The sequence below is a fragment of the Drosophila eugracilis genome, unplaced genomic scaffold (genome assembly GCF_018153835.1).
Source record: "Drosophila eugracilis isolate 14026-0451.02 unplaced genomic scaffold, ASM1815383v1 contig_1897, whole genome shotgun sequence".
Classification (NCBI taxonomy): domain Eukaryota; kingdom Metazoa; phylum Arthropoda; class Insecta; order Diptera; family Drosophilidae; genus Drosophila; species Drosophila eugracilis.
Genome location: NW_024572751.1, coordinates 536541 through 561344, shown reverse-complemented (window position 1 = coordinate 561344; position 24804 = coordinate 536541). Strand labels below are relative to the sequence as shown.

At 42.2% G+C, this 24804-nt stretch overlaps 2 protein-coding genes across 3 annotated transcripts; one reads left to right on the top strand and one right to left on the bottom strand.

The window, feature by feature from the left end:
• On the bottom strand, positions 1-1951 carry LOC108115005 (RNA polymerase II-associated factor 1 homolog). Its single transcript, XM_017226246.2, has 3 exons — positions 1784-1951; positions 766-1732; positions 1-638 (listed from the first exon to the last, which is right to left on the bottom strand). Exons 1-3 carry the CDS (start codon positions 1855-1857, stop codon positions 48-50), a joined length of 1632 nt encoding a protein of 543 aa, XP_017081735.1. The 5' UTR covers positions 1858-1951; the 3' UTR covers positions 1-47.
• Positions 1952-6689: 4738 nt separating this feature from the next.
• Positions 6690-24118, top strand: LOC108115026 (solute carrier family 22 member 3). Of its 2 annotated transcripts, none has more exons than XM_017226272.2 (5): positions 6690-7151; positions 19932-20824; positions 20896-21050; positions 21116-21284; positions 21950-24118. In XM_017226272.2, the coding sequence occupies exons 1-5, from the start codon at positions 6999-7001 to the stop codon at positions 22929-22931; spliced, it is 2352 nt and encodes a 783-aa protein (XP_017081761.2). In that variant the 5' UTR covers positions 6690-6998; the 3' UTR covers positions 22932-24118. The 2 variants fall into 2 exon arrangements, with proteins under 2 accessions (XP_017081761.2, XP_017081760.2); XM_017226271.2 differs by lacking the exon at positions 6690-7151 and adding an exon at positions 9184-9952.
• The last annotated feature ends 686 nt before the right edge of the window (positions 24119-24804 follow it).

Below are 24804 nucleotides of genomic sequence, written 5' to 3'. Positions count from 1 at the left end.
TCAATTAGAATCTTATTTATTATAAAACGTTCTGTTGAAGTTATTTATCAATCTGAGCCGCTTCCGGAACTGGATCCAGAACCAGAAGGTGAGCCACTGCGAGAACGGCTGGGCGATCGAGATGCCGAGCCAGATCTAGATCTCGAACGAGATCGAGAGCCGGACTTGGAGCGAGAGCGAGAACGAGAGCGCGAGCCAGACTTCGAACGAGAGCGGGATCGAGTTCCGGAACGGGATCGTGAGCCTGATCTTGATCTCGATCCGGACTTTTGAGAACCTGCCGGGGAATTAGAGCGCGATCGGGAGCCGCTGCCTGACCGAGAGCCAGACTTTGAGCGGCTGCTGGCCCGAGATGCGGATCCAGATCCTGAACTGGAGCCGCTGCGACTGCGAGTCCGGGAGCGAGACTGTCGATCGCGCGCTACTTGGGCAAGAGAATCTCCACCATCTACAGCCTTTGCACCAACGGGAGCATCCTCGCCCGTCTTTTCTGTAGGGGCCATGACCTGTGTCTGCTCCTCGTCCTCTTCTAATTCCTCGTCGACCTCCTCCTCTTCCTCGCCAGGAACCTCCAGTTGGCGCTCGCGATAGCGCTGCATGCGATGCTCCATGCTGTCCAATGGGCGATGCTTGACAACCTAGAAAAGTTTAAAAAGTTAGATATTAGATTAGTAAACCTTTAAGATCTAATTTGGCAGTATTATTGTCAACCTTAAGTCATTATGCTATTAATACTCTTGAAGCTATACGATATCATTTACTTACTAGTTTCGTATTGTTGGGTTGCTGGCCGACCTTCACGCGACGCTTGTTGAGGCGCACACGTGTCTCTAGCTCGTTGTAGTATATGCCGTCCTGCCGCATAACGAAGAAGTAGTTCTCCTCGTAGCCCTTTGAGGCCTTGGTCTTCACGTTCCAGTTATACTCTCGAGCGATCTTGTACTCGTATTCCTCCTCCTCCTTGTACAGTTCTCCAGCAATGAAGTCGGTGCGACGCTTCTCCAGCGTCTGTTCTGTAGGCAGGAAGTAGGCGACAAACTGTTCGCCGCTCTCGTCCATCACACCACGAATCATAGCCTGAGACATCTCCTCCAGTTGGGCGGGCACGTTCTTGCCCACTGGAGCCGGATCGCTGTCGAATATGACCTGGGCGCATGGGTACTTCCAGTTTGTGAAATCGGGGAAAATGGGCAAAACCTCCACGGGCACAACATTGGGCTTGGAGTAGTGCTTTGTGATCTCGCTCTTGGTGTCGCTAAAGGTCTTCTCGATGGCCTTGATTTGGGCATCGCGGTCAAGGTAGAGGGTTTCCTCCCTAAGCGACTTTTTGACGTTGTAGCCGACCTTGGCTTCAATGTTCTCCAGGTTTTGGGGTTGGAAGCGCGTTTGTTCCGTGGAAATGTACTCGGATTTGCGCAACCAGGACACCGTTCTCGAGTGCTGGCGGGAACGCACTGAGTCCGTTGGAGTCAGGGTCTCCTCCTCAAGTAGTTTCTCATCCGCAGGATCTAGCAGCGTCATGGAATCAGCCTGATAGAGCTCGCGGTTGATCAAGTCCACCGTGACACCCAAATCGTGCTCCGTCAGCACATCGTACTTGAAGTTCCGTTCCAGCGACGTGGGATTGTACTGCACAAAGCGGTGGCTGTCGAAGGGATACTGCAGGAACTTAAGGTCGAAGGGTATGTCCGGCAGATTGTTTCCATATTTTACGCGGCAAATGATCTCCGATCTGCAAAGGATTGTTAAAGTTGCTTTACCTTGTTTTATATCATCGACTTACTTGCGCTCCGTTTGCCGCTGAGGTCGCTTTTCGGCGGCACTGTTAACCACCGAATTGTTGATCGTGGGTGGCATTGGGGTTTTTTAGCGAAGAACTCTGCACAATTGATTTTATTTTATTATATTTACTTGTAAAACCCGACACTTTTCACAATTGTTCCAGCCAGTGTGACCGTACGAGACCGGTAGAAAAATCTCACCCCAGCGTGAAAAATACTTTTAAGTACTTTTAAAAAACGATTTATCGATTATCATGTGGCTATGACACGGCATTCACGTTTAGGATATATTAGGATTAAACTTACGGCTTCAGCTTATAAACGAATGGTCTCTACATTGCAAAGCTGAATCAACTTGGTATTCATTAGACAAATTTGTATTTGCTAAATATATTCTTTTTACTATTGAAAAATAATAATGTTTTATTAAATTTTTATTATTTTTATTTTATCAAAATCAGTTTTTCTCAAAAAGTTGTGATCAGTTTGATACTCCCAATAAGACCTCTACACAGAAATATGTGTAAGTCGCATATTTTCAATACTCAGTGTCCCAAAAGGTGTAACGCTTTATTGAACCTAATCCGTAAAATTTGCAAAACAGAGAGTTAATTACGATTTTTGTAGATTTCTTCATTACTAACTTGTTAATACTTTGCTAAACATGTCAATTTTCTGTTTCCTCGTTTTATTATTTGTTTCGGTTAACTCGTTCGAGGTAATTTCTAATATAGAGGATCACATCGATGAAACTTCGACAGCTCCAGACATAATTAAAAGCGATCCTCTAGTCGAGTCCAAGCCCCAAGAGGGAAGACGAGGACGTCAGAGGACTCTTATAAGGAATCCGAACTATGTTAAGGCCAACAAAATCTACGACAAGGCAGTGAAAAGTGATGATGTGAGAAAGAGGTATGGGGAACTTCCATTGCCCCATCCGGGATTCCTACGATCGGAAGAAACTGACGAGTAAAAGTTCAGAAAAGTTTTCCTGTTGGCACTTTACATTATGGCCCATATAACGGGGATCATAATGACTGTGAAATGATCAGTGCAAACAGCGCCAGCCCGACAGATTGCCAATGCAAATAACACAAACCACAATAAATTGAATTAGCGCAAATATTATTCTTTTTTGTGTGGAAAAAATATGATTGTCACCTGTTTTGTTGCGGCGTTTGTTTAATAGGTATCACTTAGTTGGAAGCTGCGAAAATCTGGGAGTTCAATAACAAGGTTAAAACCACCCCACCGAAGGCAAAGAGAAACATCTTTGCGATTTTCGTCAATTTATTTACATCTGATATTAACGCGGAGACTTGGAAAAATAATCGTCACAAGGAATTAGCATCCGGTTGTTGATTGATCGCGTAGCATAGAAAGAAAATAAATTAAGAGATCACTCGAATTTTTTAAAAATTTGTCATCGCTCAGCATAGAGCAGCTGGGTGTTCAGAAATTATGAGGCTTCGGATATGTGGGGAAATTTTTAGCCTGGAATAACAATCCTATCATCGCACAGCATTACAAAATATACCTACTTTTTCGGATCATACTTGTGGTAATGGTAGTTGTCTATATAATCTGCAATTTTCGAAATCTGATATATAAGAAGATTATTTTTTTTAACTTAAAAATATTCAAAGTTATCATTTCTATATAAATATGGAAAGTTTTTCAGTTTATTTTTGGTTATTTTTATCGATAGCCATGAAATCAGCAGTACGGAAAGTTATTTTAAAAATTAATAAAAAATTTTACAAAAATCTGTTCAACATATTGTAATAAATGGCAATCGAATGTAAATTTAAAATTAAGTTAATTTATTGAAATACAATAAGGAAAATGAATTGGGGCTTCTTAAACTTAGAAAGTAAGTTATTTAGCTTTAGTGTCTTCTCTTTTACTAATCAAGGATACATTTTCTCTATGATCTATTTCTTAAACACTTTTGCATGATAAAATAGAGAACGCTATTAACTAACACCAAATAGAATAACAATTTTCTAAGAACATTACATAACTTTTTACATAAAGGACAATGTAAAAAACACTCCAAATATGTATTTTGAAAGCTTTTGAACTGTGGAAGTTTATGACTACGTCATAAAATAATATATATTTGCATTTGGCCAAAGAAAACGTGACACGTTTTCCTTTTGTTTTGCCCACAATTAATAATTACCGTCAATTAGTAATTATTGTTTAATTAGTACATCACATGATGGCGAGCGAAACCATCTGGCATAGCCGAAGTTAGCCATAAACTAGGATGTGGACTTAGCTGGAAGAACAGCCGATCAATCAATTTGGCCAAATGAGCAAAAAAGTTGCAAATCAATTGACCATGCGCAGCGTGCCGATATCAACATTTCCATGCTCGTTACTACTCAACGGAGCCGACTACCTCCGAGCTTCGTGATATGACGATTGATCGAGCCCCATGCCCCGTCGTATGGTATCGTACGGCATCGTGTGGTATCGCATGGTATTGTATCTCTCGTATAGTATTGTATCTCAATCCGGATCAAGTGGCGCGCGCGACTTCAGTTTGAAAAACGGCTCACATTTTGCAACAAGCGCCAAATTGGTTGGGCAAACAGCACGGGCTTATTCGCAGGTTCACCCAGTTCGCAGTTCTTTTGATACATTGTTTATTAGCATACGTATTTGCTTAATATATATAACAAAATGCCATATCTGCCAGCCAGTTGGTGACATGTCTGAGTGTGTGTCGAAACTACTAGAGTTTTTGGCACTTAGGTGAAGTGTGAAGAGAGCGCCGGATCCGCCGTGAGTTCAGTATCCGTTTAATGTTCGCAGCGAACGGTAGCAGTCCCGAAAAGGAGGTCCCTAACCACCCCCAACCCAGTGATAAATATCCTTCGAGAAATATGATTACCAGAATAGTGAATCGCCTCTGACTGGAAACTAACCTCGAATAGGTGAGTCTGGTCGCACCACAAAAGAGCAATTTTTCCATTAATCTTTAGGCTTAATTAGCACAATTATAAACTTATTAAAACGGTGTAAAAATATGAAGGTGAAACCATACATTTTGCAGACCTAATAAATATTTTATTAGCCAAAGGAAATTTTTTAAATTTATATTAAACTCGTGTGCTATGGTTATTTAAATAATTAGGACTGGCTATGAATTTGCAAGGATATAAAATTTAATTCCTATCAGTGGTCAAAGGGATATACGGGATGTCGACAATTTTTAAAGTGTTGTTAAGCTGCTTTAAGGTAGCACTTCTTAAATAACAATAGTTATTTGTTAAAATTAAATAACACTTTAAATTGGTGACGAAAACGTTCACTAAATAATTGAGTGCATCATAAACCAGACAGCCGCAAACCTTTTGTAGGCGTCTCTGGGAATCGATTTCATTTTTGCTACTGCTCTCATAAACTTTTGATTTAACGCTGCTTAAGTGCATGGGAGGCACGTGTAATTATAATTGTGAAATGGCTGTGGGAAATCACAGATTCAAGTGAAGCGTTCGATCATCGGCGACGTCGCCCGACCTGGAAATTTTATAAATTATGCATAATGCAGCTCCAGGTGAGATTCTCCCGATTAGTACTGACCGGCCACGCAAAACGTGTTTCGATTGATGGGGTCAGTGGACTACTGTTGGGAAAATCAGCTTAATGCAATGAGTTAGTCAGAACAATGGGAACCTTTTACCAGGAAACTATACAAATTACCGAAGAGTATTAGCTCTCATAGAGGTAATTCACCGCGGGCCAGAAGTATTTATAGATTGCACTTGGATTTATCCATGAAAATTAAAGTATTAGTTAAGATACCTCATGACATTACACTCAAAGTGCGTTCCGTAATCACTCATTAAGGTGTTCACAAGTTTACAAATGGCAATTATGAGTTTTTCTATCCAAGCTGTGAGTCAGCGAGTCCCATTAAATAGCCGCAATTGTGCAATCTCTTTGAAATGTATTCCAATTTAATTAACGCCAAGTTGTTCTGTACACAGTAAACCGAATCCAAGGCGAATTAATATGGCTGTAAGAGGGAAAATACACGACTATACGAGATGCAAATATAGGAAATATGTTCTTTTCTATGCAAATAGGATGCTTTTGATGAGTTGGGATGGCGTTCGTGGGAAATCGCTGTGGCCAGGGCAAACTATATGTTATGACTGCAAGAGATTGGATGTATTATGTGATGTGTAAAAAACGAATTCAGCTTGTTTACGTTCCGTCACGTGAGAGCACTTTTACTTTAGCAATTAACTTATCCTACATCAGATCAGTTTACACCTCGATAACCCCTGGCCCACCCGCCTTCTCTTTCGGCCACCTGAGCCGCGCGTTGAAAACAGAAATAAATAAGGCAGCGATTAAGCAAATAATGTGACAGGTAAGCTGAATTGAAACGAAAGCAGCGGCAGGGATCATGCCGAGCTGAAAATAATGAAACACTTAAGCAAATAGACCAGAAGGCAAACGAATCGCTTGCTGACGCGCCGAATGAGTACTTTTTGGCCGCCTGTGCTTTGCTTTCTGGCAAGTGTACAATTGGACATGGATGTTGTTGGCAGCACGAGAGTGATACTATGTGGCTATAGTACAGCAATGAGCAGTGCAAAGAACTCATTCTGCGCCCCCTCTCTTCCACTACCCCCCTTGGTAAACTTGAACTTGACTTTGGTGAGAGCCAGGAAACGAATCTCGCGGGTTGGGGACACCAAGTGCAACCGCCAGAGAACCGAAAACACGAATTCTACGAGTTGGACACCACACCGACTATTAATAGATACCCTCGCGGCGCTCCTCTTCTTCCTGTTTGAGCGGAAATCGAGTCAACCCGCCAGATTCTTCGCTGCCAATTCTTTTGTAGTTCCAACTCGGCCCTTGCCACCTACACATACTGCGAATTTGCGAGTGCTCTTCCCGACCTGGTCTGGTCGGATCGGATCGGATCAGATCAGCCGTCTGGTTGCGAGTCGCTTGGATATCCAGAAATCCATAAATATTCAGCACTTGAGATACTTCCAATTTTCAATTTCCAATTTTCGATTGCTCGACCGCCGAAATATACTCGAGAATTTCGTCGGTTTGATTTATTGAAAGGCGGTGTGTGTTCGCGGGTGTCGTGATTATATAAAGTTAAATTGCACAACTGAATCGACGGGGCAGCATGAGAAAAGTTCCCCTTTAGTAAACAGCCGTAAAGAAAGTGTTAAGATGAGTTTCATCCATCCCGACGCTGGCTTGATGGGCTCCAATGGAAGCTTCCCCAGTTCGGTGGAGGAATCGGACTCGAAGCCGGAGGAGGGCCATCGCAAGAGCCCCTTAAACAAGCGGGTCGAGATCAAAATCGTGATGCTCAAAGTGCAGGTGATTTTTATGGTGATTCGTAAGGGAATATTATAATTATTGATTTAAATGCTGTTCGTATTAGAGTCAGTAGTCAGTCGGTAGAAAAGGGCTATTCAACAGTTTTCATGCGACTTATATTACATATTAAGTATACGCCACGTACGACTATAAAATTCTTTTATAGTTTCTAATAGCTTTTGCCTGCCTCAAACATAATAATAACTGTTAGTCGGAATATTTATTCGAATTTTCAATAATACGTTTTGTTTATAGAAACTGATTCAGCGCGGATAAGTACGGCATTTTGGCAAAGACCTTCTATGCTCATATATCCAAGGAAGTAAAGTCTGCAAATTCGAAATACCGAAAATGATTTCGTTCTCTTTTCTTTGAATAGTTTTCTAATAAGTTATACTAAAAGCCAGGTTGTCTAGCACATTCTGCTGGAGAGGAGATGTAAAGTTTAAGTCTTGGAAAATCGGAAATTTCTTGCCATTTTAAGGGAACAAAAATAACAACAATTTTGGCTTAAAGCCAACCCAATTTCCCATACTTAAATCTAACAACGCTGACAAGTTAATGTCAAATAAAACCTCGGCTGATTTTATTTAAACTTCTGTCTGCCACAAACTTCAAAACTCATTTAAGTTCTTTTCATGCATCTTCCATAAAATGTTTACATGGGCGAAGCACAAACTTTTCTTATTGTCTTTGTTGCCGTGCCACACGGCGTATGCGAAATAAACGTAACATCCCCAGCAAACAGCAGTCACAACTTTTTGGCTAATTTGTTTGTTGCGCGTGCCAATCGCAGGTCTCCGTTAAAACGAAGATACACGCGTGCACTCCGCCTGCCCTCCCTGAGGAGCCCCCTCCCTCTGGCCACAGCCCTCTATTGTTTATGCAAAATTTATTAGCATTTATTAGCCCTCGTTGAGAGGGCGTCCGAGGGGTGTGACTGTCGAATTGGATTTGTAAATAAACAAACAATTGGAAAGCTCACAAGTGCATGACACCAGCTACTGCCTCCGTCGGTCATAATTAGAACAATAGCGGCACAATGGAGCTGCTACAAATAATATTCCACGCCTTGTTTTACGAGCTGTAAGACATTTCACGGCTCGGGTCTGAGGCAACAAAAGCCAGCTAATGGAAAGCATCTATAGAACTAACGAAATTGAAAAGCCCCTGCTAGTCTTGTCAAGTAAATTGTGAAATACTTTATAAACTAATACTTACTCCAGCTCTAGAAGTTTAGGATTAGACCATCCGCGTATTTATATTACTGTCGCCATAATCAGGACATGCCTTCAAAGCTTGCAATGTACTTATTTAATTTTAATTATTTCATAATTTAACATCTCATGTAGATGTGGTTGTGTGGCCCATTAACTGATTCCCCATTTATATTCGAGTATATCATGCTCCCTATTACCATTTTAATAGAGAAACAGATAGTGACAGGCACGCAATGCGACGTGCGTCAGCAGCTGGGCTTCTGCGGGGCCTAATCCCCGTATTGACAGAACCACGAAATTACCAATTAATCGAGTCAATTGGCGGAATATTTATATTTAATTTGTCGAGCATTTATGGCCTCCCAATTGTGGCTAACTAAAATATATTGGCGAAGGCATAATAAGCGCATTACGAATCGCCTAGAGGAAGGTCCTGGAAGATAGCTTTCAACCTTGAGATGGGAGTAATCCGTGGGCGGAATGGAGCAACAGCTGCTCGCCAATATTTTTTGTTTGGCTCCGAAAGCTCTGGCTTCAGTTCAGCCCGGATTCAGTTGGTCCTTTCATCAGAGGACAACGAAAGTGAAATTGTCCAACACGTGACTGGCACCATTGGAGTCTGGCTCGGGTATGAGCTCCGTGTGGAGTTCCTCCGACATCGGCGAAAGCTTATGCGTTCGTTTTCACTTTCACTTCGTGGCCAGGAACACCGACGTTCAGCTGGAGGAGCTTTTCATCGCTTTCCATCGCTTTCCCTGCTTTCCGTCGCTTTCCGGCGATTCAGTTGCGCGTTGGGCGAACGCCAGCACCCATCGAGGCATTCTATAGCGCGGACGTAGCTGTGTTTTCAGTATTCGAACAAACATTTATCGCCTATTTTAGTTTCTTTGAGGCTCAGATTTAGTGGTTCTAAAAACTTTTATTTGATTGTTCTTAAACGGAAGATGCAACTTCTAAGAAAGATTGATTGTTTATTAAATTAAAATATAGATAAATTTATATTTAAATTATCAAAGTTGAATGGCGTTTGGAAACTGAATAAATTAAATATTTTTTCGCTTCATTATTTAGTCCAAAAATCCGAGTTAAATTCTTCCTATTTCTTATCCCTATAAATAATAAATATTTTACGTTTAATACTAGCAGTTCTGGCATAAACTTTAATTCAGAAAATCAAATGAAAGATTGAAAATTCAAGTGCATCTCAGAGAAAGTGCAGTGCGCGAGGAGGAGAATATAAATTCCGATTTAATGATCTGAGAGTTTCAAATATTTAGCGAGTAAGTCCTCGCACTTTCGACCGGCTTCGGACGCATTATGCTCACGGACATTGGCAGCAGTCCAAACGGTAACGGTATCGGCAACAGTGGCCACAATGGTCATGGCCTAGTCGGCGGACTCCATTCGAACTCCTCCAGTGGAATCGGCAGTGCGAGCAGTGAAAAGTTGACAGCGCGCGGCGACGAGGCCAATGCCAAACGGGGCAGCAATGGTGAAGGCGAAGCCGACGAGGATGCCGACGATGACGAGGATGAGGACGAGGACGACGACGACGATGATGATGATGCGGATGAAACTACGGTATAGTCTTACAAAGTCGAGTGGATTCGGTAGGGCGAATTAGCAGCATATGCATGCGTAATTTTATGCTCCGGGATAATTATTAAGCCTCAGCCGCAATCAGAAATCCAAGAGCAAATTATGCGTGTGACAGCGATAAGCTGGGCATAATTTGAAGGGGCTTTCGTTAGGGTAGGTCACTATGGGGGACATGGGAAAAGATATCCCCTTTGGGTTGGATAACCGAGATTATAACCCTTTCTTGATATGCACTGGAAATGTAGCAAGCGATTTTGAAACAAGCTTAACCAGGGAACTAAATTAGAGAAATGAGAGGACAACTATTTCTGCCAACTTTGAGATTAAGATGTACCCTATAGGTACATATCCTTCATATTTTGACATGCAGATAATCCAGATTCTTCTCTATTTTCTTTTTCTGAGCTCAAAGTTGTGTCTTAATTAAAGACCAATACCATACAGTCTTAGATTCCGATTCTGTTTGAATTTATTTGGCACATCCTGGCCAGTGGGTTTAATAATGTATGACTGCTGGCTGAACGAGTGCTTGAGAACTTCAAGCTTTTGAATGGGGCTTAAAGCCCACACAATCCTGCCTTGTTTGTCAGCCGGCCTCAAATCCATTCAATTATTTAAACAATCATTCACAAATGCGAAAGAGCACCCCAGTGGGAACTTTCGCTGGGCGTGAATGAGCAAATCAGGGAAAGGGACTCAAATAAAGGGAAAATGCTGCGAAGGCTCCGGCCAAATGGCCAGTTTGGTATTCCTTTTCTTGGGTAAATGAATTTTCCCGAATGTTTCCTTTTCGAGGAAGTTTGTGCCGACCCTGCTTTTGGCCAAACAGATATCGCTGGGCTGCCATCTACAGATACGTCACATTTTTTCGATTCACCTTCCTCGGCGATTTCGGTGGCGTGGCTTTAATTAAAATCAGCTATCGGTGACGTCAGGCAGTCTGCCTTAATTGAGTCGAGTTTTGGAACTAAACACGTCTTCCGCCCAGTTTCAGGTTCATTTCGGGCCTCCAGGTGGCTTCCAGTGGGGTTACTCCACTCATTAGTGAGTCCGCCACACGTGCTCTGGAAGCCGTGCGTATTGACTCGAGAGAATAAGGAGGTGGAAACGGGCTCTGTTTAGCATGCGAATGCGATAAACGTCAAAGCCAGAGCCGTGTAGGCCATGTTCTTGGTCCCCAGATTATGTAAATTTTGTCTTTTTATTTCGTTCACCCAGCTCCGTATGCAAATTAGTCAATACAGGACTTTTCCCGTGTGAAAAATAGCGAGCACAACAATTTTTGCCAGAGATAATATTGATAAATTTATTTCGCTTCAGATTCTCAGAACTTTATTGATTTAAACCCTATAAAAGAAATTTATGACTAAGAAGACCCTTCAACTATCAAGAAATCTGTATTTCTTTTACGGACATATAAAATACCCTCCTCAAATCTATCTCAGGAATGTATATATATCTTATTTGTAGCAGGGTAGATGGGTGTAGCAGGTTTGTAGCAGGTAGAGGGGTGTTTACAAATGTAAATTCTTATTGTGGATCTGGAAATATGAACCTATAGAAGAAATCGATGAAACACGTGTCAAACTTTATTTGAATTCCTGCAATCGGTCGAATCTGAAAAAGAACGCAAATCGCCAAGAACCTTTCCAATTAACTGGGCTCCAATTTGGCCCAGGTAATTTCTTCCAGACAGACACGCGAAACTCCCGCCCCCCAAGCCGCAAGCGCAATCAGCGAAAATTCAATTCATTTCGTTTAGAGCTCGAATGGGAAAGCGCATGTCTCAATCAGACACATTTTCCCATCTCATCCGTCGGCCGAAGTCTGATTCGACTGGCCTAATCGTTTATCCCAATCCCGCATGTAAACAAAACAATTTGCATGGAGCTGACACAGACCAAATTTTCGTTTGAGAGGAGACCAAGGTGGTCCAGAGCTGATCCATGCTAATGAACTTTCCACATATCAATTAGAAATATTCCTGTTCCTGTTTTCCCAAGCCAAACTCACGTAGAGGGTTGGGACGGCTTTATGTCAAGTTTTTGCCACAAAAATAACCAAAAATGTTTATAAATCTGTCAGTCCTGGAAGTCCTGAAAAAATGTTGCCCAAATAAACGGAAAGACAAGTATGTAGTAAAGGACAATCAGTATGCCAGCATGGTCGTAAAGTTACGGCCCACAAATCAGAGCTAACAAGCTACGGTGGACATGAATGAGAAAATGTGCCCGGCTTTAATAGAGGGATTTGTTTAATATATACATTAATATATATAACCTGTTTAGTTGGCGGAAATCTTCTCGAAAACAGAATTAAATAACGGCGGGTAATAAGTATTTCCAGAATATTTTATGTTCCTTACTCACATCATTAAATTTTAAATGTTTTGTCAACTTTCCCTTGGCTAAATGCTTTTTACAATCTACAAAAAAGAACTTTAAGAAAGGGATTTTGTTTCGCTGTTTTCCTGTTTAGGGTTCGTTTGGGTAGATACTTTTGGGTCCAGCTAAGCTGTTTTCCAGCATTGGCCAAGGTCAAAGAGCGAGCTTATAGCTTGCGGAGAAGGTTACAGGCTGCCTTTTTAATTCCGGCAAATAGTTCATTATTTATTAAAATGATAAGCAGCTGGGTCTCGCCTTTAAGCGTCCAACTCTCAGCTGATTTTAATTGGGTTTTTAGTTGTGCTCGGGCCGAGTGTCGGGAGTCGAAAGTCGAGGACCTATGAAGTCCGCCTCATTTACATAGGCAAAGTGCCTCGAACTTCGTGTCTAAGTACGCCGAACTCGGGAGCCCAATCAGTGGGGTTGGGGAAGGTAAGTTCCCGGGGCAAGGGCATTGAACGAATTAATGTCGGGGGCAGTTGGCTGAAAAGCGTCATAAAACCGGGCAACAAGGTAAACCAGAGCTGCTCATAAACTTTTCGAGTGCCTAGGATGCGATAATCGCTTTTCAATTTCGTCTTAAGAACTTTTTCTCTGATTTCCACAATTTCTGCAAGAATTTCCAACTAATCAGCAAAATTGTAGGAGGCTTTCCATCCCAGCAGGAAAACAATTTCTCAAATATTTAGAAGTGTAAGCGAAATATTAATTTCCAAGAATGGCCAGGAAAATGGGCTGACCTTTGCTCAATTGCAGACCCAGCTTAAAGACCCCTTTAAGGTTGGGAATCCTTTGCTTTCCGGTAGGATACTTAGTACTTCTGGCGGGGTAGCAGAACAAATAGCAATGGAGCAGTACTCAAAGCAATTACACACAAAACGGGAAATACTCAACAACGGAAACCAGATGAGCACCACAAACAAAAGACAAGACAATTGTGTAAATAAAACTGGGAATATAAACACCGAGTGGGTGTGATTGGGGGGACCGCCTTGGCGAGGGGCGGGTGCCACGGCAATTAAGCTTGTCAGGGCTGCGAAACGGAAGTGAGAGATGCACTGCGCAACGACCGAGTGTGAAAGGGGCATTAATATTCAATTGCTTGGACGGAAGCCCAGCGTTGGGCCTGCGCATCCCATTTGAGGAATATGACGTGTCATAAACATTTTATGTAGCATACATTTCTGCTGCGCTTAACATTTCTTGGAAATTGGCCGTAAATTAAGGAGGCTAAATTAAATTAACATGATTACGGATATCTGAAAAATACATGCCATAATATACATCAAATGAACTGAAAATTCAAGCATGATCAGAGCTTCCTATTATCCTTTTGTAAGCAGCTTTTATTATTATCCCGCCTTCTTTTTTTCTTTTTTAAAGTTATTTTTTTTTTAATAAATTATTAATGCCAGCCACTGAAGCGTGACGTATTCATTTATCAGAATCTTAAAGGGGCCAGCGACGTTCTTCGCCAAACACCATCTCATTACCCAGGTTCCTCCTCTTGTAATTTGGTTTTCATCTTTCCCTTAGCCCCCCACATCATTTTCCCGTTTCCGGTTTCGAACTCAGCGATGCCTGGCCGCAGGACATTTACGTCCTTGGCTGGCTGGTGGTTGGCAGCCAAGTCACTGGCCAAGGCCCGCTAAATTTAGTGGTCCAGGCCTATTTATGTTTATGACGGTTTTTCCTTCCAGTCACACAGCATAGTTTTTCCTCAATTTATATATTGCCGGCATATTTGCCGGTTGTTTTCATAAGCCGCTTAGCGTCAGCCATGAAATGGGAACAGAACATCCGTTTATACAGAGGGCCTAACATTATCTCAACAACGAAAAAATCACATATATCAAAAGCCCAAAACAAATCGAATTAACCTCTTGCATAAATTAGTTATTTTTATTCTAATTCAAGTTTTTTGGGAGTGGGTAAAGTGGCCTATAGTCAGTTTAAATTAGCATTTCAATAACAAGTACAGAGGGATTTATAGCAAAGATTGTATAAAATATTGATATATGATATGATATTGATATCAAATAGAACTTTTCATATTCATACGGAAGTCGATAGGAAGTGCACTTCAAATTCCGGTGAATTCTGTTTACTCGAGTGCTTAAATCAGATTTTCCCTATCAGCAAATCCCGGCGAGGAATAAAAAGGGAAAACAGAAACCTAGACAGAAATGCGGAGACAAACAGCGGAAAGCTTTCAAAGCAATTGAAACGTCGCTGAAACGGAGAAGGAAGGAGTTCGCCCTCGCAATGTGTATGCGTATCTTTCATCCAAGCAGCCCAAGAATGTGAGCAATTCGAGCGAATCAAAGGCAGGGTCCATAATTTCAGGGTTCTTATGTATGGGCCAATCCGAGTTTCATCTGGGTGACAAGAAGGCGGCCAGCCTCCCCAAGGAAGACGACCTGGCCCACTTCGGTTGCCGTGGAAGAGTTGTCAAATTCAATAGAAGGGACACATAAATCAGGGGCGAAAGTGAAAGGGAAGCGAGTCATAAATCCTGGCGAGAAGTTGCTGGTGCTCTGAGGAAGAAGCCAATGTGTTCTTGTACTTTCCACTTAATTGCAAAGGAAGAAAGAAGGGAATGTCCTTTAAATTCTGGTCCTTCAGAATTATATTTCTCCCCTCTCTGCCGCAGCAGACAAAAACGTTTTCGTAGCATTGAGAAATGGATCTCTGTGTCATCGTTTGGTACTTGAATGTTAAACGCAAATTTCATTTTTCACCTTGACGTTGGCATGTATTATTTATTTATTTGGCAGTTTTTGGACTCACTATTCCTTAGCAATGAATGAAGTCGATGGAAAACACTTGACTAAACAGCAGGCGACGCCGACTTGAATAACATTAAAACAGTTTATGGACTCGACATTAAACGAAGCAATTAAGAAGATAATTAAAGGGTGGTGTTGGTATGGTGTATAGTAGCGTTTATGGCCCTGATAAAAGTTGGTTCGCGGACCGTGCTTTCCTGGCTTATACCCCTGGGAACTCCTCGAGTCCTTCAATATGCCATAACCAAACACTTACCGCACCCATTGGCAGCAGGGCCCATGTGCGTATGTGGGCATAAAAACAATCTGCAATACATTACGCATACGCCACGCTGTGCCAAATTGTTTCGACAGTTGGGAGCGGGCGAATGCTTATGTCTCTCCGCCATGGAAGGCATTTGCATACACGTGCCGAGCATGGGAACGAAAGGGATGCAGTAGTCCATCAATATATACGACGCAGACACAGCACTCGTCGATTGAGGATGGATTTTGTAAGTTATGGCCAACACATTCTGGCCACTCGGGGGTCAAGAAGTGGCAGCAAACTGCGAGGCCAGAGAAACTAATCAAATATTTATGCTAGCTTTCGTCTGGCTCAACGTCTGGTCACGATATCGTGACGACGCTAACTCGAACGGCTCATATTGGCTTTAATGGCAGCAACAAGTTATGGGGATTCGGAAGCTCCATCGCATGTCCCCGGCCACAAAATAATTGGACTAGTCACTTCTAGTAAGTGAGCATCTACTTTCGGGGAATTTAATTACACGGTATTTTCGCGTCTACTTTGGGAAACTTTGCTTTTCAAACTCGGTTATTATGTAACGTATAATGAGGTTTGACTGGCAGCTTTTAGGGAAGCCTAATGACCACTTTACAGCACTTTACTTTCAATATAAATTGTTATTAAAAGTGGAAATGCACGAACATTCTTTTCGTGCTTTATCGTTCAACGGAGATGGAAAGTGTTTTGGACTCTTTATTGAGATATGTTTAAGAAGATATTCAAGAAGATATATTCAAGAAGATACAACATTCTAACACACGTCCCTGAGAGCCAATTTATATCTTAATGCCATTGACAGATGGCGCCATGTGCACTACGACTGGCGCCATCTTCTGTTCGAAACCTCTTGCAATATTAAGGCATTTATTAGGTTTTCATGAAATTGTTTCAAACCAAAAACAGTTATAAGGCCGAGCTTCCTACTTATTTCTATCCCGATAATACCTTTTCCTTTCGCATCCGAACTTTATGCTTTAGTCCCAGCCTGGCACAGCGGGAGTTTTATAGATGCATAAACAATATTAGGAAAACAAGAAGTGGCAGAAACACAAGCACATTAGGCCGCCTCAGCAGCTGGATGTCAACAGATTTTGCCAGGACCTTTAACTTGGCAGCACCAGCAGAGAATAATACATCAGCCCTCGCCCTTTCGCCTGACTACGCCAGGCCACTCCATCACTCGAAGCTATTCTGTGCTACCTGCTCGCTAGAAGGCACAAACAGCAGCAATCCCGCCTCTGCTCTGGCATTGCTCCAATTAACTTTGGCGTCTATTGTTGTCAACACACCCCCCTCCCCCCATTTTGCCACCCACCAAAAGCCAAGACTTTAGTTGCAACTTAATGGTCATGTGTGTGTGCCCATTGTCGTCGGGGAAGCCTTGGCGGCGAGAGTGTTGTCGTCGTTACCTGAAGATTGTTAGGCCAAACAATTAATTAATCATCAGGCCTGGCTAATGGGTAAACGATACACCGAGTAAACAGCAACTGTTTTTCTTTGGTCTTTCACTTTACGCCTTCCTAGTTTGATAAACTTGACTTTATTTGATTTATAGTTCCTTTGAGAGTGGAGGTCAGAAGCTGGGATCACTCTTTCCCATAATATTATCTAAGCAGAGCACAGATGACTATTTTTACCCAATATTCTAAGGGCAGAACTATAACTATAACTAACTATAATAATTCAATTATTATCAAAAACCAATAATTGTTAATGCTTAACATATTTCGTCGAGTTCCCCAAACCTGAACTCACATTTCTGAAGGTTCTACAGCATTAAAATGTTTCCTAAGCCAAACGAATCCTCAATAAACCTTCCTTAAGAGCACAACCAATTACTTTAATTTGCTCGCCCTTGAAGTTTGCAGTCAAGGCGAAATTTTTATTGAATATTCCTTTCATAATTCAGCAGCCAGAAGCGAACTCATATTTCCAGAAAAGAAACCAAACGAGCTGCCTCGTTCTGGATTCAATTACAAATTTCCTTCCTGCAAACAATAGACTTCGATATGTGTGCACCCACACCGCTTCCACGTTTCATATATCAAGTTCCTTCCGCAGGGGAACGTTTACAATTGAATTGGGAGGAGCAATAAATAAGTTAATGAAATATTACGGAGGACGCCCTCCCTCCGGGAGTGCAAGAAAGTGTGTGTGGCGTTTTGGCCTAAAGTAAAACAATTTGCCGACTAGTTGGGCATCTAAGTGCTCCTCATCAGGCAGATAATTGGAATATGTTGTGGCCAACAAACTGTGCAGCGACAAGCAGATTTATGGTGGCTGTAGGAAATTTCTTTAATTATGACTTCGAGGGGGGACTGGGCAATCTGTCCGGCCTTTGGGGCGCTCCATCAGTCAACGGGCAAGGACACGGAGCAAGGATTCCTTCTGAACTCCCGTGCTCCTTTCCACAGCCACGCGGCAGCGACTTATGAATAATTTATAGCTGGCTTGCTGGGGCTTTGTGCTTTATTAAAAAATTTGTCTCAGGATGCCGCCTTCGGATACTCTCTCTCATTGATATTTTCTACCAAATGGCCTTAAAGAGGTCTTTAAACTGAAGGGCCAGCGACCCTTTTCATCCCTGGCCGCTTTGCAAAGGTAAACAATTTCCATAATGACATAAGTGAATCACCTTGGAAGCCAGTCTATTGAACCATTCGTCACGTGACGCATAAACTGCGGCTGCCTCGAACCTTTTCCAACCCAAAACTGATATAAAACAACAGACGCAGGCAATCGGCATTAACCTTGGCGATATTTGCACAATTGCTGCTAGTCGGCAAAACAAAAATAATCCCAAAAACAAAAATCGAATGTATTTAATTGGCGCATAAAACTAGGCAGTCGCTGACGGAAGCCGAAAACTAATAAAATGACTGCCTACTTCTGGACATCGCCGACGAACTCTGTTCAAGAATGCAAACCTCCAAAGGATCGACTTTCCAACCAGTATTTCTGCTTACGTTTCTATTTTCTAACTCGTCTGTTGCTTTGCATATACATATTCCTATGCATAATGCATAATCCGCATAAACCGAAATCATTCCCCACCTGCCGCGACTTTTCATTTTGAAGGTCACAGCTCTTGATGGTGGCGAAGGCTGAGTTTTCGATACTTAAACTTCGGGTGAGCTGGCTCTCGTTTTCGTACTTAGACCGTGAATACAAAAGGTTCTTTTAAGCATGACAACACACGAAAAACAAAACTATAATGGCGAGAAAAGCGACTGTAAAAGGAGGACGGGATTGTTTGCAATTGTTGGGAAAGGACATCTGAATACCCAGCTTTCGGGCGGGAAGGAGATGTTTTTGACAGTTTAGTTGGGACTCGCGGTCGCTGTTGTTTTCGGTGGCTTAGGGACATTTGTCAACCCAAAAAAGCACAAAAAATGAGAAGTCGTAAACGGTTTGTAAGTTTCCTTTTTCTCTGGTTTGCTCTTTTCTTTTCCCAGCGATGATGTGGACGGTAAATTATGAAAAGCTAATTAAAAAGAGTAATGGCTTCAAAGTTAATGTAATTGTTATTCGGCGTGAAAATATCTTTAAGTAGAACATTTTATACACGAGTTTCCAGCAATTTAAAGGTTAAATTCATGTTTAATTTATAAGCCTAACGTAATTGTTTTGGCTGGCAGATGTAGTTGGTAAGTTTCGTGATGAAAAGCTATTGCTTTTTCGGTCTGCTGGGTCACATTTCAGCTTAAACAAAGTCAAACTAAAACTCAGAATGTGTAACTATTTGAAAAAGAAGTGCGCATATGTGCGAAAACGGTGCGTATTATTAATATTTGCGATGACAGCTGCTAAAAAACAAATATTAGCAAAAGTATGGATTTTAAGTAAACTTATTTACAGAAAGAAAGAGAAAGTAAGAAAGTTTACATACTCGTACCTATTCCCAAAGATAGATTTACAATTATGAGATTGGAGTAGCAAGCAGATCCACCGAGAACTGCAATTTAGGTTTATTATACGCCCAGAGCCCACAGGTCCAGCAATTGCTGCACTCGAGTGCCCCAGGCACCAAGGACACTCGGGATAATCAGGGAATGCCATTGAATTGAATTATTGCCCCTCGTCTGGCTATCAATGGCTAAGAGACCAGGCTAAGAGGCCAAGGCCATAAAAAATAAGAGGTTTCGAAGCGAAATGAACTGCACACGTTGTATTGAGCTGATAAGTGATATAAAATTAATTCTGCCTTAACAACAAACCTATAAAGTATATAGTTACTGAAATATATAGAATGGAACCTGTAAATGGAGGCTTGCAACAATATATTAAGTTATAGGACGTTGCTTTGCGAGTAAATTCAACAACCTAACATATCTATTTTACAATTCAACGGGTATAAAAACTATTTAATCAGCTCTTTGTAAATGCATTTGAATACCCCAACAATAATCGCAATCGTAGACTAACAATTCTAAAGTAGACTTTAAACTGTATGTTAGCTGACATGCTAATTGCCTTTTTTTTCGCTTTTTCTCACGCAGGCAGAGTCCCCTCTACTACCCCTGAAGGACGACGAGTCATCGCCCCCTCGCGTCCAGAGTTCCTCGCACATATCAGCCAGTAGGTCACCCCACCAGTACAGCACCTTAGACGGCGACCTCGAGCTGAAGCACCACCCCCTGCCACTCACATCCGCGCCCGGCGAGCTGACCAACTGCAACAGTCAGGAAGGAGAGGCAAACAACAACAGCACCAAAAACAACAACAACCACGAGGGAACGTTCTATAAGAACTATCCGGGCAGGGACATTCCCACCCACAAGCATCAGCACGAGTATCAGCTCTACCCCAACGACACCTTCGCTCGATTGGAGGGCAAAGCCCCGAAACCGAACACCAAGATGCAGACCAAAGTGGATGCGGTAGGCCGGATTACTGGGCCTTGGGGAAAGTGGCAGCTGCGAACAGTGCTCCTGATCTTCCTGTGCAAGATCCCGTCCTCCTGGTTCATGGCCTGCATCATTTTCACTGCCCCAGCACCGCGACATGGCGAGTTCTTCTGCAAGCCGCCAAACACAATTGGTGCCCAGAACCAAACGCAATGGATCAAGGTTTCACATCCGCAAAAGGAGGAGAGCGACGATCAGGAGTTCAGCATAGACTTCTGCAATGTATACCAGGATGCCCAGCAGCACGCCCATCACTACTACAACTACGAGAACAGCGAGCAGGAGCCGCGTGTCTGGGAGAAGCCTCTGCACCGCAACTCCAACGTGATCCCCTGCACGGAGTTTCAGCACGAGTCTGACTACCACTCGGTGGTCACCCAGTACGATCTCGTCTGCTCACGTGACATTCTCGTATCGGTCACCCAGTTCTTCCACCTATTTGGCGTCCTTACTGGCGGCATCCTGGCCAATCAGTTGCTGAAATAGTAAGTTGATGATGGGTGAATATGGCTAAGTCGATGGAATGGATAATTAATAAATGCATTTCTCTTTGCAGTTTCAGTCCGCGGAACGTAATGCTCTTCGGCATGATCACGCAAATATTTTGTGGCAACCTCACTGGACACGTGGCCTCTTACGAACTTCACGTCTTCTTCCGCTGCCTCTCCGCCGTGTGCTGTGCCCAGATGTACACTGCCGGAGGCCAAATCAGTAAGTACTGAGGCCTTGATTGCTCCTGTGATCATATCTCATGGATTCTATCTTCCACTCTGCAGTGGCCGACATAACAGGGGGGAAGTACCGCACCTGCGTCTCTACGCTTTTCGAGCAGTTCTGGTCCATTGGGGTGATGATGCTGCCCGGAGTAGCCAGCTTCTGGTCCAGCTGGTCTCACCTCTACATGGCCATCTCGTGGCCCACTGTGATACTAATCTATCTGTGGCAGTAAGTATTGGGGAAGAGTGAAGCCTTGAACATCCTAAAATCTTTGTGGCCCTATAAAGTAACTATATATGTATATATTCTTGATCAGGATAAATAACCTTGTCGATTTAGGTATGTCCGTCTGTCATTACTTTAGAAAACTATAAGAGATGGTACTTTTGGAGGTTTGGTTGGATAACCTCCAACAGCACACATCATTATACACAGACGGCTCTCACTCACTGCCATTCTTTACGCATGTAGATATGCCGAAAAACAAATAGGAAGTCTCACTCTCAGCCCTTACAGCACTAGAAAACCTAAAGAGGTCTACCTACTATATATTTGAAATTAGAAAACTTGCAGACCAAGCTGCTGAGCAAGCACCCCACTGCCATTAATATGAGAAATAAACTACAACGTACCATATACCCTTAAATACATTAGTAACCACATGAAAGCCCAAAATGGCCTTATATGGAACAACACATCTGTACACTACAAACTCATTAACACAAGAAGAGAACAATATCGAACTTTTAAATCCAACTATATCTCGAATATATACCATTAAACACCCAAAGCTGTGGGATCCGTAATATTAAGATTTCTGTTTGCTTTGAAAAGAAAACAAAAGTGTGCTCTTATGGTCGACTGAAACGTGCGTTTTTCCATTCCATTTCCAGGTGGATACCCGACTCGCCGCGCTGGCTGATCGCACGAGGACGTACGCAGGACGCCAAGAAGATCCTGCTGGAGTGCGCCGAGGTGAATGGAACGCGGTACAACCTGCCCCACGACATAGACCAGCAGCTGGAGCTGCAGGCGCAGACGGCGATGGACGCCCCTCCACCAAGTGGATGGTGGTCGATATGGAAGGGCGAGCGGGCAGTTCGGCATATGGTGTGCGTGCACCTAGCCTGGTCGCTATACATCGTCGTGTACTACGGCATGCTGCTCAATATTCGCTCCTTCAGTCGCGACCACCTGTACATAAACACCTTCGTCGCGGGCTTCAGCGAGATGATGGGCACTTTCTTCGGGCTCTTCCTGATCCTGAAGACCACCCGCAAGTGGCTGTGGACAGGACTCTTCAATATCGTGGCAGGCTGCGTCGCCTACTGCGGTTGGTTGGTTCCGAAGCCCAGCGTAATTGGGCTGGATCCGAACGTGGCCTTGCTAATGTGCTCGGCCATGGTATCGAAGATGGCCATATCCACGACTCTGAGCATACTTACTACCTGTACAGTAGAACTAGTCTCGGATGACAAAAAGAAAATCACATCGTTTTCTACAATCTGCTGGGCTCGTTTCTGGCTGCTGGGAGCCCCTTTCATTGGATCCACAGTGGTCTTCGGACAGCTCATTCCTCAGACGGCCTTTGCCTCTCTGGCCATTTTTGGTGGCCTGTGCACATCCTTGATAAGTAGTCCTAGAACACATCCCATCTCTAGACCAGCCTCACCAGCTGCCCAAGGAGCCCAGAACATGGCATCGCAGTTCACCATCATCGATGGAATGGACAACAAGGGCTATACGGCCACCTCGAAGGCCATTCACTCTAACAGCACCATTAGAAAACTGACCACGCCGCAATCGAATCTACCTCCTCAACTTATGCCCGGCATTTGGACGACCAAGATAAACGAGGACGGCCCACCACTGTGAACAGCCTTTCCAAAGTGATGTTGGGACGAAGAATTGGGTGTGGTTAAGCTTTGGAAGCTCATGAAGCATTTCCAAAGCCCAGGATTAAAGCCTTTAGGATAATGAATCCTGCGTTCAGGAGCAAGATACAGTTAAAGAAGCAGATGTTCAAAAGTAAGCTATTGCTAACCTCACAGCTAGGACCTCGGATGGGTTCACTTTGGTGGTGCTGTGACCTGTAAACTATAGTCTACAAAATTTGATAAATACTATATAGCCCGCTTAATAACTTTAGGGGCTCACTTTTTCGTAAGGCACATTAGAAAACTTTCTTAGGGAAGGATCAGGTTAAGTACTAGATCTTTTCGCACACTTAAGTAAGAGCTCAAATTTACCCAACTCGGAGTGCTCAAGTGAGAATATCTTAAGCACTTGAAGACAAAGGTACATTTCTAGGTAGGCAAACTCTTAAGCTTAAAGCTGTGGAATATAATCCTCAACCAAATTATTTTAAACGAATGCTAGGCAACAGACATATATATATTTCATTATCTTTAAATTTAGGGCATTAAACTATTTAGTAAACCCGGAAGGCCATAAGGCACTCGAGTCTGGGATTAGCTTCAGCGCAGCCATAATTAGTAGTCTCGTAAGCAAGTAAGCCAAATGTGGAACACGGCTTGGGACAAGCCCAGTATTACGCAGTCACCTTTGAACCAAATAAGAACCTTACCTCATGTAGAACCCACTGCACAGATAAACCAACTTCAAATGGTGATCCTTCTAAAGGCCTGTGGTTCCACATTTAAGTGATTGTGTTGCAAACACCTGGAGAGAATTACATGAAAAGACATACAAGAGTAGTTACACAATAATTACATATTATGGACAGTTTTAATTAACTAATTTTATCTATGATAAAAATCTCTAATTAATTGCGTAGAAAAACAATAATTTTAGTGTACACATTAATTACTTTACTACCGTTATGTATTATGATTATCAATTACCAAGCTAATTTAATATAAATCAATTAGTAGTTTTCAGGTCCTACCAACATACATACTACCAACTCTGAATATAAAATCTCTAGTGAATACGCTTAGCAACTTGTTGAATGTTATCTGAAAATGGTTACTATATGAAAGGAAATGTTATACATGGCAAAAGAGCAATATTTTTCTAATAAAGCATCCCCATTAAACCAATGCATTTAATTTATTTATATAATTTATGGGTAAGCAAACCTATTATATTAGGGCAGTACCCTTACAATACCCGTAAATTACATTAAAAATTTAACACGCCCCCATAATTATACAACCAAATCAAATATATGTAGGCACAGGACAAAAGAAAGAAAAAAGTTAGATTTCCTTTTTAGTTTTATTTACTTTCCTTATTTTTTATCCCAGCTTTATCTTGAAAAGAAACGTACATATAGGCTTCTAACAGGATTTGTCAATAACTCCGTGACTTCCTTAGCTTTTTTCGGCGAACCTATAAGAATGTAAGTAAGTTACGAAAAGCTTCGATTTACAGAGTCTCACAAAAAATAAAAATTACATATATTTATAAAATATTCGACATCCCTGGCTAGATTTAAAAACCGTATCGTGCGTTGGTTTCTATCGATAGCTTATTTGATAAGTAGATATTAGAGATGTGCAATGCGTAAACTAAAAAAAATGGACAGTGTGAAAATATTATCACATGCGATTTTTATAATATCCGTAATTTTTAAGAATTTTATACAGAGATAGGGAAAATTTAAGAAAGTAATATTTTCTTTATTAAATCCAATATATTCACGAAGTTTTAGTATATTACGTATGCGCCTGGTATTTCTGCCTAGAATCTGAACGGCCACACTTGCAAATATGCTTCTTTAAAT

Coding starts and splice junctions, on each gene's coding strand:
- LOC108115005 (XM_017226246.2), bottom strand. CDS start 1,857: ATGCCACCCACGATCAACAATTCGGTGGTTAACAGTGCCGCCGAAAAG. Junction 1,733..1,783: donor CAGCGGCAAACGGAGCGCAA/GTAAGTCGATGA, acceptor AATCCTTTGCAG/ATCGGAGATCATTTGCCGCG. Junction 639..765: donor AACCCAACAATACGAAACTA/GTAAGTAAATGA, acceptor AAACTTTTCTAG/GTTGTCAAGCATCGCCCATT.
- LOC108115026 (XM_017226271.2), top strand. CDS start 9,689: ATGCTCACGGACATTGGCAGCAGTCCAAACGGTAACGGTATCGGCAAC. Junction 9,953..19,931: donor ATGATGCGGATGAAACTACG/GTATAGTCTTAC, acceptor TTTCTCACGCAG/GCAGAGTCCCCTCTACTACC. Junction 20,825..20,895: donor GCCAATCAGTTGCTGAAATA/GTAAGTTGATGA, acceptor TTCTCTTTGCAG/TTTCAGTCCGCGGAACGTAA.